The sequence below is a fragment of the Asterias rubens genome, chromosome 3, assembly GCF_902459465.1.
Source record: "Asterias rubens chromosome 3, eAstRub1.3, whole genome shotgun sequence".
NCBI classification, from domain to species: domain Eukaryota; kingdom Metazoa; phylum Echinodermata; class Asteroidea; order Forcipulatida; family Asteriidae; genus Asterias; species Asterias rubens.
Window position 1 is genome coordinate 12,707,787 of NC_047064.1, and position 19,005 is coordinate 12,726,791.

At 42.4% G+C, this 19,005-nt stretch overlaps 1 protein-coding gene across 2 annotated transcripts in view; it reads left to right on the forward strand.

Moving 5' to 3' along the window:
* The window catches only part of LOC117288445 (ubiquitin carboxyl-terminal hydrolase 8-like), a 110,104-nt gene that overhangs the window by 2,497 nt on the left and 88,602 nt on the right, over positions 1-19,005 (forward strand). For both annotated transcript variants that reach the window (XM_033769313.1, XM_033769312.1), the window contains exon 2: positions 16,636-16,798. In XM_033769313.1, coding sequence (XP_033625204.1) covers positions 16,698-16,798 — 101 coding nt within the window. In that variant the 5' untranslated portion in view covers positions 16,636-16,697. The remainder of the gene's footprint in view (positions 1-16,635; positions 16,799-19,005) is intronic.

Consider the following 19,005-nt stretch of genomic DNA (forward strand, 5'->3'; position numbering starts at 1 on the left):
ATCAGAGGGTGGAGACAGTAGTGCATCTGGGTCGGGTGGTTGAGGGGTGTGGTCTGGTGTGGTGACGAGAGCTGATCGATTGCGACGAACTGTGCCAAGATTGGTTTCAACAATGTAAGAACATGGCTGGGATGATTTAGCGAGGATGGTCCCTTGGCGGTTCTGGTCTCGGATCCAAACTGAGTCACCAGGGTGTAGTGTTGGTAGAGTCGTAGCACGGTGACGAAGATTGAAGTTGTGCTGTTGCTTTGTGCGATACGCTTCTTCTTTCTGTCTGATCGTCTGGTCCTGTTGAGCTTTCGGATGTAGATTTGATGGAAGGATAGGCAGGGTTGTCTTTAGTTTCCTGCCCATCAATAGTTCGCTTGGGGACAAGCCATTTTGAAGTGGGGATGAGCGATACATCAGAAGGGCGAGGTACGAGTCTGTGTTCTTCTTAAGCAGCCCTTTGATCGTGCGAACTGCTCTCTCGGCTTCCCCATTTGCCTGTGGGTACCGTGGGGAACTAGTAGTGTGGATGAATCCATACGTCTTTGCAAACTGGAGGAATGAGGCTGAGCTGAATTGTGGCCCATTGTCGGACATAATCACATGTGGGATTCCGTGTACTGCAAAGATTTCCTTCAAGGCTTGGATCACAGCAGCTGAGGTTTGGACAGATGGGAGAGACTTGATTTCTATCCAGCGTGAATAGTAGTACTCAAACAAATCTGCTCCCAGTCTTTCCCAGGGGCGTGACGGAAATGATGCTGGCATGAGAGGTTCACGCTGTTCTGGTCGATGCTTTGCACATGTCACACAATTGGAGATCATGTCTTCAATACTCTTGGAGAGACCAGGCCACCAAACAGATGTGCGTGCTCGGGCTCGGCATTTAGTGATACCAAGATGGCCTTGATGGATACGATCAAGTATATCCAATCTCATGGATCGTGGGATAACAATGCGATCATCATACAGAAGAAGATCATCGAGGATAGAGAGATGGCTTCGGTTTTCCAAGTACTGGCGCAGTAGTAGAGTGTGTGGCATGTATACGGGCCAACCGCCAATGCAGAAATCCTTTATTTGTGTGCATTCCTCATCTGATTTCTGTGCTGCAACAATTTCGAGTAGACGTTGTGATGTTGCTGGTAGTGAAGTCAACACGTGATTAGTGAAATTCTCTATTTCGGATATCAGAGCTGTGTCGGTTTCATCTGGTGTACCAACAGGAGCACGGGATAGTGCATCAGCAGTAGTCTGGAGCTTGCCGGGAACATACTCAACAGTCGGACTAAATCTCATCAATCGAAGACGGAACCGAAGAATACGTGGGGGCATCTTGGAAAGTTCCTTTGTCTGAAGGAGAGACACAAGTGGTTTGTGGTCTGTCTCAAGAGTGAAGTGGAGACCGAGGACATAGTCAGAGAACTTCTCACAACCCCAGGTTGCAGCTAATGCTTCCTTCTCGATGACTGCATATCGCTTCTCCGTGTCGGATAGAGAACGCGATGCGTAGCATATTGGGTGACGTTTCCCATTGTCTTGAGTCTGAAGCAGAACGGCGCCAATTCCAGATGAAGAAGCATCCGTGGCTACAAAGGTTGGACGAGATGGTTCATAGTGAGCCAGGACTGCAGATGAGAGAAATAGATCTTTCACTCGTTGAAAAGAACTCTGCTGGGCTTCCCCCCAATACCAGATTGTGTCTTTCCTGAGCAACTGGCGCAATGGCTCGTTAATCTCTGCCAAACCAGGGACAAATTTGCCGAGTTGGGTGACCATTCCCATGAATCTCTGAAGCTCAGTGATGTTGGAGGGGACAGGATATTCTGCGATGGCTGTAGTTTTGCCTTTATCTGCGTGAATCCCTGCTGTGTCTATCACGTGGCCCAAGAACTTGATGGAGTGTTTGGAAAACTCACATTTTTCGTTGAGGGTGAGACCTGCGTTATGTAGTCGTTGCAGGACTACCCGCACACGTGCATCATGTTCGAGTTGTGTGGCACCATGAATGAGAATGTCGTCCATATGGCAGATGACACCGTTGAGATCAACAAGAATTTGAGACATGGATCTTTGGAAAATCTCAGGTGCAGAACTGATGCCAAAAGGTAGCCGGTTGAAGCAATATCGGCCTGAAGGAGCGATGAATGTAGTCAAGAGTGTGGATTCTGCATCAAGTGGTATCTGCCAAAATCCGCTCTTTGCATCTAGCTTAGAAAATATTGTACTTCTTCCAAGCTTCGCTAGGCTCTCATCAACTGATGACATCGGATGAATTTCTCGTAAGACGCTCTTGTTGAGATTTGTTAGGTCGACGCATATGCGATGTTTACCGTTTGATTTTGGAACGACAACCAGGCCGGAACACCATGTTGTTGGCGATGTCACCGGAGAAATAACCCCTTGTTTGAGCATGGATTGGATTTCTTTTTCCACTTGTGGTAGTAGTTTGGTGGGGCACTTTTCTTGGTGTGTACAAACATACTGGCTTGGTGTCGGGGCACAGTGTGATATGGTATGGCGTCTGAAGTTTTCCAAGGCCAGTGAACAACCCAGGGAATTCTGCTCTGAAGTCCGGCGTCGAAATCTGCTTTACTTCATTCACTCTCTTGATGAGGCCAAGATTGACACATGCTCGTTTACTGAGGAGTGAACATCTCTGATTTTGAATGACGTAGAGGCGCTCAGTGATTTTCCTTTCGGAGTATTGCAGTGTAGCAGTCAGCATTCCTGTCACTGGTAAAGGAGTGCCTCCCGGACCACGAAGTAACTGAGTGGTTGCCTGGAGTTGCACATTGGCAAGCCATGGTTCTGTATCGCTGATGACGGAGACAGTTGCACCAGTGTCAAGTTTAAAGCAGGTGCGATTTCCATCGACTGTAATGAAAGCACTCCAGTAGTCGCTGTTACTTGTGACTTCACCAAGGAATGGTAATTCATCGTCGAAAAAATCTTGGACTTCATGTACCTTTGTGGTGTTGCGTTTGGATGCATTTCCACTTAAGCATACTGACTTGAAATGTCCTGGTTTTGAGCAGGTGTCACATACAGCATCTTTCGCTGGGCAGTCACGACGGGGATGGCTTGTTCTTCCACACCATCTACAACTACGTGGCTTTGAATCATGTTTGTGGGTGTACTGTTTGGTGCGAGGCTGTCCCTTAGGTTTCGCAACATGATCAATGCTAGAAGATGTGGCCATGTCACCACGTACTATGTCACGACTATCCTTTCTAGCTTCTGACTGGCGGCATATCTGGACTGCTTTGGTCAGATTGAGATCGGCTTTGATTTGAAGAGAGTCAGACAGTTTATCATCTAGTACTCCCACAACGATTCTATCTCTGATGAGGCTTTCTTTAAGATCACCATATTGACAATTGTCAGCCAGTCTAAACAAATCTTGGATAAATATGTCGATTGATTCATATTGCAGCTGTTTACGTCGATTAAATCAAGCCCTCTCGACGCGTCTGCTTTCATAATGCTTATCGAGAGCTGCCTTAACTTCAACATATGTGGCCTTTTCCTCTTTGATACCGAGTGCAACAATGATATCGTCGGCACATTCCCCCATAGAATATAACAGAGTGCTCACCTGTTCCCGGTCGCCTTTGATGTTGAGGCCGGAGGCGATTCTGTAGCGCTCGAATCTATTGACCCATTTTTGCCAAAGTTCACTCTGGTGTGGTCCGTTTCCACCTTCAAACTTGTCTGGCAAGGGTAAATGGGGTCGTGGGGCGTTTTCCATGTCAGATGTGGGTCTTGATAACCGCTGCCACCATGTAATATTCGGGAATAACTGGAGAGTATTCGAGACAAGATGTCAGCCTTCATCAGCATGTTTACATGTGCTTTAATATCAACACTTGAGGGCGCTATAACAATAGTGCGGAGGCATTATCCTACACTTGTACGACGTCCGTTTGTTGCATTTTTATGACTGAGACGCCTATTTCCGACAGTTTTCGTTTGTGGGCGTATAGGCTTGGTGCAACACGTAATAAAGTAAGAAACTCTGTAAAACCTATCCGTTCCCGATGTGCTTGAGCTCTGTATACCTTATTTTTTTGCGGATAAGACGCGTCTTATCTGACGTTTTAGACCCCCAAAACATCGGTGCGTCTTATCTTTCGGTGCGCCTTATCTTTCGGTGCGCCTTGTCCGCTGACGATTGATTTTTTTTATGATCACTGCGGGAAATAAAAAATACCTTCTTGTCCAGTTCAAATCAACGGTCTTTGTATGAAGAATCCTTACTCAATAATGCGGTCCAACAATGCCGCAACATGTTTATTCCCCATGGCCGAGCTTTCATTCCAACAATGCCGCAATTAGCCTTGATCAAGGCGCTACAGCCAGCCGCGACCTGAAAAATCCCAGTCCCCATCACTGAATTCCGCCAGCGCACCCCCCATACATAACACAGTGTATATAATACGTGTACAGCGTATGTACACACACATACCTACTGTACATGTACATTACCATCTGTATGGTACACGTACGGTGCATGAGTACTTTTTCTTCCTCCATGTTTCTAAGTAGCGCCTTGATGGTTCTGTAACTGCCAAAATTTAGGGCGGAGCTCATTATGCTAATGTTTACTAACAACCCATTCTCATTAGTTGTTGGTTGACCTATAAACTCTCGCTGCGATTTCAATCACAACGTTCTGCCATCACACGCACGTGCTCCGACGTAAACAACAAGCCTTTTGGCTGCTGTGCAAAAAATTGCAATGGCGGCGGACGCGAGGGAGAAATCCCTACCCTAAAGAAACCCAGCTGTTTATTTTGTCTAGACATATTATTTGTTACGTTTCTCGCGGTAAATAAAAGTTGGGGATCGAAAATAAATTATGTGTTGGTTGAAAACATACCAGACGGTAGAAGATGGCGTGTGGCTGAACAACAACTACAAGTAAAGATCAATTTCATAAACTAACCCTTGCCATACTACTACACTAAACTAACCCTTGCCATACACTACAACGTTACACTTATAGTAAAGCAGCTTCCCATTCAGGGACAAATCTACCAGCTACATTGTACTTATGATGTTAGTCCTCGTGTTATAATGAAACGCAAGACAACGGGGCCAAGGAACCCCTCCTCTCTTCGAAGTTGTTCGACACCGTACCGACCGAGCGAGGCTTGTCCGGCTCACACGGGTAGCCCGTATACCGTCCGGCAGCGCATTTAGACCCCTTATACATCAGAGCGACACCCCGCTCATGTCCATACAGCTAGCGTACAGCGTACACACATGGACGTGGCGTGATTGCTAGCAGTAATACGTCATTCTCAATCGCGCCTGTGATTGGCCAATTTTTAGAATGACACGCCCACATCATGCATAGCCCGTTTATTGGATTTCCGATAAAGCAAATAAAGAAACACATTGTTAGAGCCACACGTACGAGGTTGAGACACGACCGTACTCATCACTACGCTATACTGTTCTCGCTGTACAATGTATGGTAATGTACATTCGTGTATGCACTGCATGCGTGTGCTGCGAACCGGGCCGGGGAATTGGTAATGTACATTCGTGTATGCACTGCATGCGTGTGCCCGCGAACCGGGCCGGGGAATGGTAATGTACATTCGTGTATGCACTGCATGCGTGTGCCGCGAACCGGGCCGGGGAATGGTAATGTACATTCGTGTATGCACTGCATGCGTGTGCCGCGAACCGGGCCGGGGAATGGTAATGTACATTCGTGTATGCACTGCATGCGTGTGCCGCGAACCGGGCCGGGGACTGGTAATGTACATTCGTGTATGCACTGCATGCGTGTGCCGCAAACCGGGCCGGGGAATGGTAATGTACATTCGTGTATGCACTGCATGCGTGTGCCGCGAACCGGGCCGGGGACTGGTAATGTACATTCGTGTATGCACTGCATGCGTGTGCCGCAAACCGGGCCGGGGAATGGTAATGTACATTCGTGTATGCACTGCATGCGTGTGCCGCGAACCGGGCCGGGGACTGGTAATGTACATTCGTGTATGCACTGCATGCGTGTGCCGCAAACCGGGCCGGGGAATGGTAATGTACATTCGTGTATGCACTGCATGCGTGTGCCGCAAACCGGGCCGGGGAATGGTAATGTACATTCGTGTATGCACTGCATGCGTGTGCCGCGAACCGGGCCGGGGAATGGTAATGTACATTCGTGTATGACGCGAACCGGGTCGGGGAACAGTTTGTCAACAGCCTTGATCATAGCGCCATAAATCGGTCCAATCCACTCCGTATCCTTGGCCCCAGCACCACTGATATCAAAATCTTTCGCTTCCTTGAAAAGCACGATCTGCATCATGAAACTTACCGATCTAATGATTCAGAAGTTGCAGATAGCCCTACACTTGGAATTGTTCAAATAGGTATCACAGGTTTTGAGTAAAAATCAAGTGAATTTTGAGTGTGAATTTTCTCAACTACCGCTCTTTTACCGCTAATGCCGATATGCCAATTGTCCCCCGACCGTGCGCGTATTTTTTTCCCAGGACAAATGTGTAGAACTATCTGCCCACGTTCGTCCTGGAAAGAAAAGATACCCAATCCGCGCTTCGGGTACAAACATATGGACACGCGTCTGGGAACTACGAAGAATAGTTCCCCAATCCGTGCTTTGTGTACAAACATGTGGACTCGCATCTGGGTACGAAGTGGCTTTGGTACGAAGTGACATGGGTACGAAGTGACTACATTCTTTTAGACATGTATCGAAGGTGGGCTGTAATGGTGACAGTGATGAGACCGATGTTAAAAGCTCAACTAGGTGGGCTAGTGGAGCGCCAGCCCTATCATTGATCAAGCCAAACTTAATTTACCGTGCGTGCATGGAGGTAGAAATAGAAGGAATGTCACTGTGCGTGCAGTCCTCCTCCCCTCCTACCTGTGTTGTAACCATGGAGTATAACCTACACCTGCCCCTTCCCTGTAGTGTAGGCTGCATGTAGTGTCCAGTGGCACTTATTTTACATCCATTTCTACCTGTAATGGGCGTTGGGCGTTGGCTTTGGCTCTGTGAGTTATTTAGAAAACGCGTCCTTTCCGCCGTGCAGGCCTTTAAACAGGCAGATAGAGCCCAAGCCGGAGCCCAAGAGGGAGCGCAAGCTCAAGTCGTGGTTTTGCAACAGCCGCAAAAAATGGTACCCAAATGTCGGCTATACTTTAAAAAAACCGACAACTGGCAACAACAACTGACAACTTGTGTAACATGCATAATGCAAGTCGCATTTCTGCCCTTCAATAGACGTAGACCTTCGGTAGTTGACAGTTGTCGTCTGTTGTCGGCTTTTTAGTCAACTTCTGCGGCGGCTTCATAACGTCTGATTCGTGATGACAAAACTTTTTCTTGCGGCAGCCATTAAAATCCTCGGTTACCGTAAGATAAAATTGAAAAATTTTGCTCTTTTGAGGGCTTTTTATTATTAATAACAACAGTCTTTACCTGATATATCACCCACTGAGAAGGGGAACTATTTGCATCAATGATATTTGGGTAAGTTTTTATATAAAATGTTTTTTTTAATGATAATTTACTTCGTGTTAAAAAATACGGATACAAGTACATGTGGCCATCTAATTCGTGAAAACTGTCTTTTGGTTTTATTACTGATGATGATAAGCTAAATTCGGGAATTATTTGACAGGATAATATTCGTGAAAGTACGGCATGTCTTCTTAACTTGTCTGTGGTTTTATTTTTCGTTGGCAGCCATCAAATTCCTTGTCTGCTGATTTAAAAAAAAATGTTTTTTATGATTAATAAATATAAAAATCCTCATGCCAAGGAGAGCTGGATAGTGATGTTAATTATAATTATTGTTGTTTCGTTCAAGGTGAAATGTATTTTTTTTAAATAAACATTACATTGAACACTGTTGTTACTTATGAATAATATTTTGCTTTGTTCTTGTTTTCAAGAAATGTTTTGTTGTACTGTAGGCCTACTTGTTTAATAATTATTAATAATATTTCATATTGTTCTCTGACTGATGTACGGGGTTTTTAGTAATGAGTTTATTTAATTAGAGTTTTCTGAAGGGAAATACATTTCTTGGCAACTTAAAAAAGGTTATATGATTCTAAATTATTACATGAATTCAAATATTGGCCATGAATGAATGATAGTGATACACCTGCATCGAGCAGGATCTATGGGTTGGGGTGGGGGGACTTCATAATATAATAATATTCACAAACTTCATGACTTTGCTAGAAGAATTTACCTTTTGCTTTGTGGATTAAGGATTCCGACTTTTTAGTAGAAGAGGACTGGCATTCATCAACATTACTTGTACTAATTTTCATTGTTTCATTTTATCATGTAGGCCTACACTCAAGTACAATGCAGAGTTGGAAGAATGACTTTGATGTGAGGGAAACCACCAAGCCAAGGTTCAAGTCCAACAGGGGCAAGAGGATACTTGAACACTGCATAAATCTATCAGGTATGAATCACATAATCAATTTTTACCCATATACACCGATAAGTAAGTATTGAGTATACCGGGTGTATATGGGTAAAAACCAAAATGAATACCATAAATATCAAGGCTGTGGCTATTATTCACTCCGAAAAAGACGCCGGTTTAAACCCACCCGTATACTTTGTGCCTAGTGTGTTATCACACCCCACGATCCACCCGTATACACTGTCACATTGCTGAACACTTGTCGTATGACTACTGTGCACAAGTCATCCGCACTCGTACCACTAACCGCATGTGCTGGCCGTGTACAGGGGGCGTCGTGTCATGCGATGTGATTAATTTTACGCACAGTGTACGATGTACACGGGTGGGTTTATACAGCGGTGTTTTTTCAGAGTGAATAACTCGACTGCCTTAGCAAGGCTTACACGACATCCTTTTGAGATGTTTCCTATAATCAGTGGTGGTCTGGAGTTCGTGAGATTTCCAAGTCAATCCCCCCTTGAATGTTAACCTTTGTTTTTTATATCTAAAGGGGACTAAAGGGGGGGAGAAAGAAAACTATCTAAACCAATATTAAATCCCAATAGCTAAACAACAATTTTGTTTAAATACAATGATCACCCATATGGTGCTATAATTTTGAAATTTATATTGTGGAGGGCTGCATTGATTATTTGATCATACTCAAACATTGATTCATTGATCATACTGAAGCATTGATTCATTGATCATACTGAAGCATTGATTATTTGATCATACTCGAGCATTGATTCATTGATCATACTCAAGCATTGATTATTTGATCATATTCAAACATTGTTTATTTGATCATATTCAAGTATTGATTATTTGATCATACTCATAAGATTGTATCCTGTTCTCATTTCAGTTACAATCTGCAGGAAAGCGTCAATGTGAGAAGCGTAACATGTGCTAACCACTTCCGCATGAAAGCAAAAGACATGTTAGATTAATTCAGAACAATATAAGAAGTCATCAGTAGGCCTGGGCAACAAGTGAAGTTTACTACTCATCTAGTGCCAAATACATTGTAGTCACGACTTTGCCACTAGTCGCGACTAATTTTAAACTCCTAAGATACATTGCGGCAATTAGTTGTTTGCCACAGGCCCAATAAAGTGAAATTTGTGCTTAAATTGTTGGGAATAGTCAAGAGCAACACAATTGATTCACCAAGCAGTAATCGCGACTATTTTTGTAGTAGTCACGATGGTACCACGTCGACTATCTGAGTTGTTGAAAAATGGTATTTGTAACTCGACTAGGCAATCAATAGTCGCCACTTCAACACCAGTCACACTAGTTGCTCAGGCTTAGTCATCAGTAGAGGAAATGTCACCTGTGATTCAGCAGAAGAAACTTCACCAGTGTCGATTAAGATATAAAGCTTAATTCCAACTCTGTAAAAGTAACATATAGCAAACTGATCTGTCTGATTGTGACCACTAATTATTAGTTTGTTGTAAACTTAGTCAATGGAACAGCTCTTCATTTGTATATTGTTTTAAGATTGTTTTAAGCAATAAAGTTCCATTTGAAACATTTAAGTCTTCTTCTTCTTCGTCAGTCAGCCCGTTTTGAATGTTAGGCCGTTTGCTGATCACTGAAGTTAAGCAACATCAGGATCGGTCAGGATTTGGATGGGAGACCCGCTTGGCCAGTTAATATATATACATGTATAAATATTTTTGTTTTACTTACTTATTTTTTTTGAAACAGCTTCGTTTATAGTAATGTTTTGAAGGCGTTTCAACAAACATTTCCCTTCCGGTTGGTTAGTCTCATCTCCAGTCGTCATTATTCATAAGTTCCTAGGTCCTCAACCACAATAAGCTGTTTTGTCAATCTATTCATCATATGAAAGGGCTTTACATACGGAGTCTGTTTTCAAGGCGTTTTTAACAAATATTTCCCTTCCGGTTAGTTAGTCTCTTCTCAAGTCGTCATTATTCATCAGTTCCTAGGTCCTTAACCACAAAAGCTAATTTGACAATCTATACATCATATGAAAGGGCTTTAGTACGGAGTCTGTGTTCAAGGCGTTTGTAACAAATATTTCCCTTCCGGTTAATTGGGCAGAGATACCCGTATTTGCTCAAATATAGCTCCTGTGCTTTCTAGTTGTTCTTGTGCTGGATATTCTTCTTCTTTTTCTTCTTCTTCGTCAGTCAGGCCGTTTGCGAAATGTCGGGTCGTGTGCTGATCACTGAAGTTACGCAACATTGGGCCTGGTCAGTACTTGGATGGGAGGAGGGTTGGCCAGTTAATTTTATTTTTATTTTTTTGTTTTGTTATGCTTTACTTACTTACTTTTTTATAAACAGCCTCGTTTATAGTATGTTTTCAAGGCGTTTCAACAAACATTTCCCTTCCGGTTAGTTAGTCTCTTCTTCAGTCGTCATTTTTCAAAAGTTCCTAGGTCCTCAACCACAAAAGCTATTTTGACAATCTATACATCATATGAAAGGGGTTTACATACGGAGTCTGTGTTCAAGGCGTTATTAACAAATATTTCCCTTCCGGTTAGTTAGTCTCTTCTCAAGTCGTCATTATTCATCAGTTCCAAGGTCCTCAACCACAAAAGCTATTTTGACAATCTATACATCATATGAAAGGGCTTTAGTACGGAGTCTGTATTCAAGGCATTTTTAACAAACATTTCCCTTCCGGTTAATTGGGCAGAGATGCCCGTATTTGCTCAAATATAGCTCCTGTGCTTTCTAGTTGTTGTTCTTCTTCATCAGTCAGGCGGTTAGCGAAACGCCTGATCACTGAAGTTAAGCAACATCGGGCCTGGTCAGTACTTGGATGGGAGACCCGCTTGGCCAGTTAAGCTTGGACAGCTTCGTTTATAGTATGTTATCAAGGCGTTTCAACAAACATTTCCCTTCCGGGTAGTTAGTCTCTTCTCCAGTCGTCATTATTCATAAGTTCCTAGGTCCTCAACCACAAAAGCTATTTTGACAATCTATACATCATATGAAAGGGCTTTAATAATAATAGTAATAATTATTACGTACGAAGTCTGTTTTCAAAGCGTTTTTAACAAATATTTCCCTTGGTTAGTTAGTCTCTTCTCAAGTCGTCATTATTCATCAGTTCCAAGGTCCGCAACCACAAAAGCTATTTTGACAATCTATACATCATATGAAAGAGCTTTGGTACGGAGTCTGTGTTCAAGGCATTTTTAACAAACATTTCCCTTCCGGTTAATTGGGCAGAGATGCCTGTATTTGCTCAAATATAGCTTCTGTGCTTTCTAGTTCAAGGCTGTTGGCGTTGTGTGCCCTAGCCCGGTGCGCGGCACGATTCGGCAACAAACACTGCACGCAGTGTATACACGAACAACGTATACATAGTACATTGTTTGTGCAGCACATTGTACAGCGAGAACAGTATAGCGTAGTCATGAGTACGGTCGTGTCTTCAACCTTGTGCGTGTGGCTCAAACAACAAACTTGATGGGTTTGTAACATTTTTTCGGAAATCCGATAAAAGGGCATGCATGATATGGGAGTGTCATTCCAAACATTGGCCAATTACAGGTGCGATTGAGAATGACGTATTACTGCTAGCAATCATGCCACGTCCATGTGTGTGTACGCTGTACGCTAGCTGTATGTATACATGTACTATACACAGGCTTTATAGCAGTGTTGGGAGTGTGGTGTATGTTAGCTATGATGTAAGAGGTCTGAGTGCGCTGCTGGACGGTATACGGGCTACCGGTTGCCGGACAAGCCTCGCTCGGTCGGTACGCCGGTGTTGGAACAACTGCGAAGAGAGAAGGGGTTCCTTGGCTCATTGTCTCGCATTTCAATATAACACGAGGACTAGCATCATAAGTACAATGTAGCTGGTAGATTTGTCCCTGAATGGGAAGCTGTTTTACTATAAGTGTAATGTTGTAGTGTAGTAGTATGGCAAGAGTTAGTTTATGAAATTGATCTTTACTTCTAGTTGTTGTTCAGCCACACGCCATCTTCTACCGTCTGGTATGTTTTCGACCAACACATATTTTCGATCCCCAACACATATTTTGATCCCCAACACATATTTTCAAACCCCAACTTTGATTTACCGCGAGAAAATGAATAATATGTCTACAATAAAGACAAAATAAGCAGCTGGGTTTCTTATCTCATGAAACCAAACATGGCTGGTCTGAAATGGGGAAACAGAATGTTATTAAGTGTATGTGCTTCAAGGGGATGGGGTGTGTTGTACTGTCGTATGACACCTGGATACTTTTTTAACGATTCTCTCAAACATATTTCACACACTGTATGGTCTAATTTTCTTCCTTCTTCTACATGCATGATTGATGCATTAAACGCGGTTGTTTTATCTTGTTGAAAGCTTCTGTAGTTATGCTACGATGTACTGTTGCAAATTAAACACCATTGATTTCCACCGACTTACAGTAAACAACTTTGTTTTACTAGAGTAGGGATGTCTCCCTCGCCCGCCACCGTTGCCATTTTTTACAACAGCCACGGCTTGTTCACGTCGACGAGTACATGTGCGAGTGTTCGCAGAACGTTGTGATTGACATCGCAGTGAGAGTTAATAGGTCAACCAACAACCAATGAGAACGGGTTGTAAGTAAACGTTAGCGTAATGAGCTCCGCCCTAAATTTTGGCAGGTACAAAACCATCAAGGCACTAATTAGAAAGTACTCATGTATGGTACCGTACGTGTACATGTACAGTACGTATAGTGTGTACATACGCTGTACATGTATTGTATGCACTGTGTTATGTATGGGGGGTGCACTGGCTGGGATTTTGCAGGTCGCAAAACAACTAAAGATGGGGTCCGTTTGCAAAGTGGTCCAGTCAAACACTTTGAGCCGTCGTGCCTCGAATCCGGAATACCACAAACTTTGACATGAAGAGAAAAGTTCTTTTATAAAACATGATGCCATCCCAACAATTTTTCCAGCTAGTGGATGTCGAAGAATGTACCTGAAAGACGTGACGAACCTAAAGCAGCATTTGCCTAGTATAACGTGAGCAAATTGGGTATTGTTTCAACTTTGAGGGCATGTTTTTAGCTTGCGCCAAGCGTCACTTTCTTGTGTTGGCACTGTATGCGATTCACCGTGTTGTGTTATCCGAGTGGACCATCCGCACAGCAGCCATACAGTGCGTGCAGTCTGCTCCGTGACGGTAGTTCTGTACAGAGGCAACATAGCGATCAGGTACCCAGACGTAGTGTACGGGGCCAGACTTCACATTTTCTCTTCAAATATCGCGCTTCGATTGATGTCACGGGTCGAGCTGGGCCTTTCGGGTCGGGCCTACTTTTAAATTTGTTATCAAATTGGTAACTAATTTTGTTGAACCTTAGTTAACTGTACATTCATATTCCACTTCAAAGCTTTATTTTGACAAAATACCACTTCCAGGTGACTTTAATTCATTCATTAATTTTTAAAATTTTTAGCACACACAAAGAAAAGTATTTAACATTATATTCAGGCCCGTGAGAGCACATTTTTTCCAAGGGGTGCTGGATTTTCCAGAGAATCGGCAAGCGCGATATGCTAAGCCATTATGGCGTGGGGTTTGGGCCCGCTAAAGGGCCCCGGAAGTTTGGGTTCCTACATGTAGATGCTCTGTCTTGCATTCTGAGCATTTATTTGGCACTTAAATGTACCTTTTGGAGGTGGGATATTATCAGCAATTACAAAAAATAATAACCACACAATGCATATTGTTTTTAAACACAAACACAATTTTACAAAAGTTCTTTTTTAAAACAGCATAGACAGCTATGCTCTGACAAACATTAGTAGATGTTTCACCTTGCTTTCTTAAAGACTCTAAAAATATAATAATAATTAAATAATTAACATAAACAAAGGGACAAGATACAGGTAATTCTCACAAATCGTTCATCAGTTAGTAAGAACAGATTTATAAGTGGAAATAAAATACAGTGATAAGCTATTTAAAAATTTGTTTCTATTTAATTTTTATTTATTTATTCATGTTAGTATACATGTAAACAGGAGTTTGTAGGATTTGAAACTTTGCATGGTGGAAATAAGATAAAGAAGAGTTTGCGGTAACACCATGTAATAACTATCTCTAAATGAGTTGGGGTGGTTCTGAAAAGAACCGTTGGATTAACTCGACGTTTTGATCAGTATGCTCTGATCGTCTTCAGGAGTGTTTGTGTTTCTTAAAAATTTGATTCACCATATCCCCGTCACCAAATAACCCAACCGGGATATCCTTTTACTTCCAGTATGCAGCCACAATGAGTAAATAAAAAATCCCCTGCAAATATATTTCCTCTATTGCAACAGATGTCCGCTCAGACAAAAGCACGGGGGCCTATTACACGCACCGGTAATACATTTTGAATAGCAAACCTGGTGACAAAAAACAACTAAATAAATACGTGACGGTGGCAGGCACAAAATAAATTGAAGAGAACTGCAGCTGGCTAAGAGTCATACACAAAGTCTCACAGAACATAGTCAAAACAGATGTTTCTTCTACGTATGGCTTCACTGGGACACCACACTTTCTTGTGATAAGTAATAATTGATAAATAATAATGATAATTATAGAATCGCAGGATTTAGGCTATACAGGAAAATTTGGCCATAAGTCGAGTTGTCTGAACTGTCAAGTTGTCCAAATGGTTGAGCTGTCTGAACTGTCAAGTTGTCCGAACGGACGAGTTGTCCGACATTCTTATGAAGTATCTGATTCAGTGTGGATTTATAATTATCAACTGCAATACACACACTGCCGATGCCACATTTCTCAGTTAGACAGCCATCTTCATGCACAATCTCATTATGGAATAAACTGAGATTTATGGAACAGCAGTTTCTTGTTGATAAAGTCTTGGTAATGAGCAGGTTGCAACTAACTGCAGATTGATCGGACATGCCACTAACTACTTCCAGGCTGGAGAATACATTGTCAGTAGTTGAGTTGGACATGAAGAGGATAGGATATGATTGCGTTGATGAGTGGGGTGTCAATGTGTTGATGGAGGCCGTTGGCAGAGATGAGCAAACTGTATGGATTCAGGTGAAGATGATTTATCAACATGAATGTTCTTGTTGAAGTTGCCTGTTATTATTGTCGACGTCGGAAGAGTCGGAAGGGCTATTCGTAAAATAACCAGCTCTAACCATCATATTTTTCACACATCAGATTGACTTTAGCCTAATGTATAGAAAAAGCCCATACTTGTCTACAGATGCCCTACCGGTCTCAAAGATCTCATTGTCCAGGAAGAAGTCCCTCCCACCTTCCCCCATAAATGATCATTTGAATCCTTCATGTACCATGCCACAGTGAACTGGCAGATGTTCCAACACTTCCAAATGCATTGTCTGTAGACAACACATCAGAGAATCTGACTTTTTCATCAGCCATACTGGTGGTACCATTTATAAGGGGTCTTGTTATATCTCGGTAACCAATTTCCCGTGACGTGCAACATGTACTATGGCTGCACAACATGAGTTTTGTTAACCAGTGTACATTACCTTGATTGTTCCCAGCGCTGGTCGATTTTCTGCACTTAGTACGAAATGGCCGCAGGTTCGAGGGAACAGTGAAGAATTGTTTCTTATTTTAACAACTGTTCGTCAGCTTATTAAACTATGCATACTCGTTGTAAATATTGTTTGATGATGACAACAGAGCTTTGAGAAGAGGAATAATCATGTTACCAAGGTATAACAAAACAATTGTTGCACGATGTAATTTTGGGTCCATGGGTTTTGTACACCCTCTGGGGAAAATGGTCATTTTCCTCCTCGGGTGTACAAAACGCCATGGACCCCGTCACAGCAAGCAACAATTGTATAATGTCACCTGCACACCCCCACAAATCAATTTTATTTATAGATAGATCTGTTTATAGATAGATCTGTTGATGTATTTCTAGGGGCGTTTAGAAACTCAATACCCAAAACCTGGATATACACCCGCAGAACACAGATCACTTTATTTCTGACTTTATTTAACAGGGCATTGTTGCACAAGGTAACCTCTGAGAGACAGTTCGTCTGAGTAGGGAGAAGCTGTGGATAAGGTGCCTCCAGACCCTTCAAGAAATTACGGTCATTCATTTTTGGAGTACTTAAATCAATCTATGATCTAACCTTTAATGTCGCATGTTTGTCTTAATGCACAGATAGCAAAGCTGAACAAGAAGTATAATTTGAACTAACTGGTTTCATAAATCCAACTGCCACTATGCCTGCAAAGGACAAGGTACAACTTTATATCGCAAAGTCTATAGAAGAGCTTAACAAGAAAGCGGACTTTGCTCCTGACAAAAACACAAAGGCAAAAATGTAAGTTTCTCTAATGATTTGTTTTCCTATGACAAAGTTTGTGTTGTAACCCAGATTGTGGTTAAGTTTGTCTTGTAATGATCACACTTGTACACATGACGCTAACGATCATGATCAAGACTGTGATAACTAATTCATACCATAAATGTCTTGGTTTTTGCCTGTTCATGTGCGACTGTCAATTCATTGATTGTATTGTAGACCAGATAGTTGGTGACATATGACAGCATCTCGCAAGACCAAGACAAAGCTTTCTGATGCTGAGACCTTTCATAGGAATGTCTTACATGGCTGATTGCACAAAGATGGTATATTGTAAATCCAAAAAGAGAACAAATATCTAAAAGGGAAATAAAATTCCAATTAGAAATTGACATACACTGTATTATCTTTATTTGTTGATGAATATTTAGAAATTATGGAGAAACTGTTAGCTGATCTTATCTTAACAATAACCTAATGTTATCTTTCCAAAAGAATGTACTTAAGTCTGAAGCTGAAATACTTAAAAGCCGTGTTCTCATTGGACTGTCGTTCCGCGGTCTTGCGGCATGTTACTGTGACTGGCTGTGATGTTTTTCTACCAAAGATCCCACCTGGACTTAAATCTGTGACGGAACAGTTAATTCACTGTTTCAAACTGGCAGAATGTCACACATTCCAGGCGCTGTGCACAGTCACCTTTGACCTATATGCAGGATATGACTTGCCTGTGACAGAGTTTTCGCGCGCTGAATTCGTCCGTCAGGTACGTCGTCAACAACAACATCCATATCCACTGACGCTAACACAGCAGATTGTACTAAAAAAGCTTATTACAAACAAATCAACTAGGAAATGGCCTCTTATTCCGCGTCTTTTTCTGCCCCAAATGCTCCGTTGACGAATTCTGCGGAAATCAAATCAAAGACGGAATTAAGTGATGGGTCCAGTGCAGATAAACGTTAGAAGAACTGGGGTAAAGCCGTCGATATATCGAAAATACTCAAAAACTCGATATTTTTTTGACATCGAAATCGCCGATGTCACTTTTATAATCATATCGTAATATCGGATTTTCGATATATATCGAAAATTTCGATGTTTTGAAAATTTCGATGTTCCTAAATGATATCGAAAATACCAAAAGAGTGTCTGATTATTTAAAAGAAATCTGTGTTTGAGTATTAGAAAAGCCGTCGTCGTTATGTAGTTTCATCATTTTGAGTTGCCCTATTAATAAAATACGTTTTACAACCAAGTATGTCTGCATGTTCTTTGTGTTTTCGCCATCAGCCGCCGGCCCGCCGCAGAAGTTCACGACCCCGCGGCAAGCGCACGGTAAAACCTCAAAAGAAACCGCCGCTGCTGCCCTAGCCTATCGGCTGTTTAAGATGCAACTTCCCATTGTGCATGTGATCAAAATCAATGCGTCCTCATCACAGCATTTTTGACTTTGCAAAAATACCCCGCAAAAACTTCCCCGAATCAACAAGACAAAACAAAACAAGGAAGAAAACAATCTTACGTTATACAGTAAAATAATCTTTCTATCAATCCAAGGTATCGTAATGGCGTAATTTTGGTCAAATAAAGCCTACACGTTTTGTTGTTTTCGGTAAACAAGCTAACATTTCCGAGGAACTATATGCTTCGCAGACCACGCTGTCGGCGGCTATTGCGTGCGTACCAGCGAAGACTATGCTGTTGTACCGTTTAAGCGTGCACACCAGCGTGTATTGTTATTGCAATTCGGGGGGAAAACCCGTTTGCCCAAGCATGCGCAGACACATGCAGTCTTTGGTCAAGCCGGTATCGCGTGATGCGCTGCGTTATTTCGACAATAGAGGGCGTTCTAGCATTCAATGTTTCTTGCCTTTGTTATAGAATGCAAAGTAAAAAGACTACTAGCCTTTATTGGAGACTATGTGACTGCATGCTGCGTGCGTTGTATATTGTGATCGCTGAGTGGTAGGTCTGTGTTTTACGGGACTTTCGAGTGATTTTTGTTCGATGATTATCTCAACCATTTTCAACCGTAAAGGTAGTCTGCGCGCCCGTCGGACAACTTGATTGACACTTCTACGTCAATGCATCGGCAACTGACACCTTAATGTCGGCGAGTCACGCAACTCACAAAGGCTATGTGTCATTTTGAGACGCCCAATCATGGCCAATCACGAATCGAGAATTGTGGTGAGCGTTCACCAATTGGCCAAGCCAGCGGT